Below are 1,267 nucleotides of genomic sequence, written 5' to 3' on the forward strand. Positions count from 1 at the left end.
TTTTATTTGCTGCTGGAATTGTTAGCTTCTGAAATATGCTAGCTACTGCTGAAAATTCAGGTTCTCACATCCCTCCCTCCTTATAAGAAGTTTCGTCCTCGAAACTTGGCTATTTTTGATCCTCAAAGAGGTAAGGATATTGATCTCGCATCTTTTCTTCCAACTCCCAAATAGCTTCTCATTCGATGTGGTTGGACCATTGTACTTTGACATATGGAATAGTTCGTCGCCTCAGTACTTGGTCTTTGTTATCCACAATTCGAATCAGAATTTCTTAATACTTCAGTTCTTCATTTAGATTTTCCTCAACCAGAAGTGGTCCAGCCTCGAGAATATGACTTGGATCGGAGATATATCTCCTCAGCTGCGAAACGTTGAATGCATTGTGAATTCTGGACATGTCGGGTGGAAGTGCTAATCTATAAGCAAGTGTTCCCACTTTCTCAAAAATTTCAAAGGGTCCGACGTGTCTAGGATTCAATTTCCAAGCCTTACTGAATCGGATCACACCTTTCATGGGTGACACTTTCACATACGCTCTTTTCTCCAATTTCGAATTCCACAGGTCTTCTTTCAGGTCAGCCCAGCTTTTCTGTCGATCTTGTTCTGTCTTGAGCCTCTCCTTGATCACAACAACTTTATCCGTTGTTTCTTGGATTAGATCGGGTCCAACGATGGCTTTTTCCCCTACTTCATACCAATATAGTGGTGATCGACGCTTTCGTCCATATAGGGCTTCGTATGGTGCCATTCCAATACTACTGTGGTAACTATTATTGTATGCGAACTCGATTAAGGGCAGATTTCGCTCCAATTACCACTGAAGTCTAGAGCACATGCTCTCAACATATCTTCTAAAGTTTGAATTGTTCTCTCTGTTTGGCCATCGGTCTGAGGATGATAGGCCGTACTGAGAGTGACCTTACTTCCCATTGCTTGTCTGAAACTCTTCCAAAAATGAAATGTAAACCTCGGATCTCTATCTGACAATATGCTAGCTGGAACTCCATGTAATTGTACGATGTCCTTCATGTACAATGTTGCTAGCTTGTCCAAATTATAGTTCATGTGTACAGGTAAGAAATGCGCAGATTTTGTGAGTCTATCTACGATTACCCAGATGCCGTCATGACTTTGTCTAGACTTTGGTAACCCGACAACAAAGTCCATGGAGATATGTTCCCATTACCATTCTGGAATTTCTAGAGGTTGCAGAAGTCCTCCGGTCTCTGGTGCTCTGTCTTGACTTGCTGGCACACGTGACACT

At 42.1% G+C, this 1,267-nt stretch overlaps 1 protein-coding gene across 1 annotated transcript; it reads right to left on the reverse strand.

Moving 5' to 3' along the window:
- Positions 1-274: 274 nt before the first annotated feature.
- On the reverse strand, positions 275-751 carry LOC140819207 (uncharacterized). Its single transcript, XM_073179219.1, has one exon. It carries the CDS (start codon positions 749-751, stop codon positions 275-277), a length of 477 nt encoding a protein of 158 aa, XP_073035320.1.
- Between the last annotated feature and the right edge of the window lie 516 nt (positions 752-1,267).

Source organism: Primulina eburnea, chromosome 18, assembly GCF_022965805.1.
Source record: "Primulina eburnea isolate SZY01 chromosome 18, ASM2296580v1, whole genome shotgun sequence".
NCBI lineage: Eukaryota > Viridiplantae > Streptophyta > Magnoliopsida > Lamiales > Gesneriaceae > Primulina > Primulina eburnea.

Bases quoted from the DNA above. Each gene is read 5' to 3' on its own strand.
- LOC140819207 (XM_073179219.1), bottom strand. From the start codon at position 751: ATGGCACCATACGAAGCCCTATATGGACGAAAGCGTCGATCACCACTA.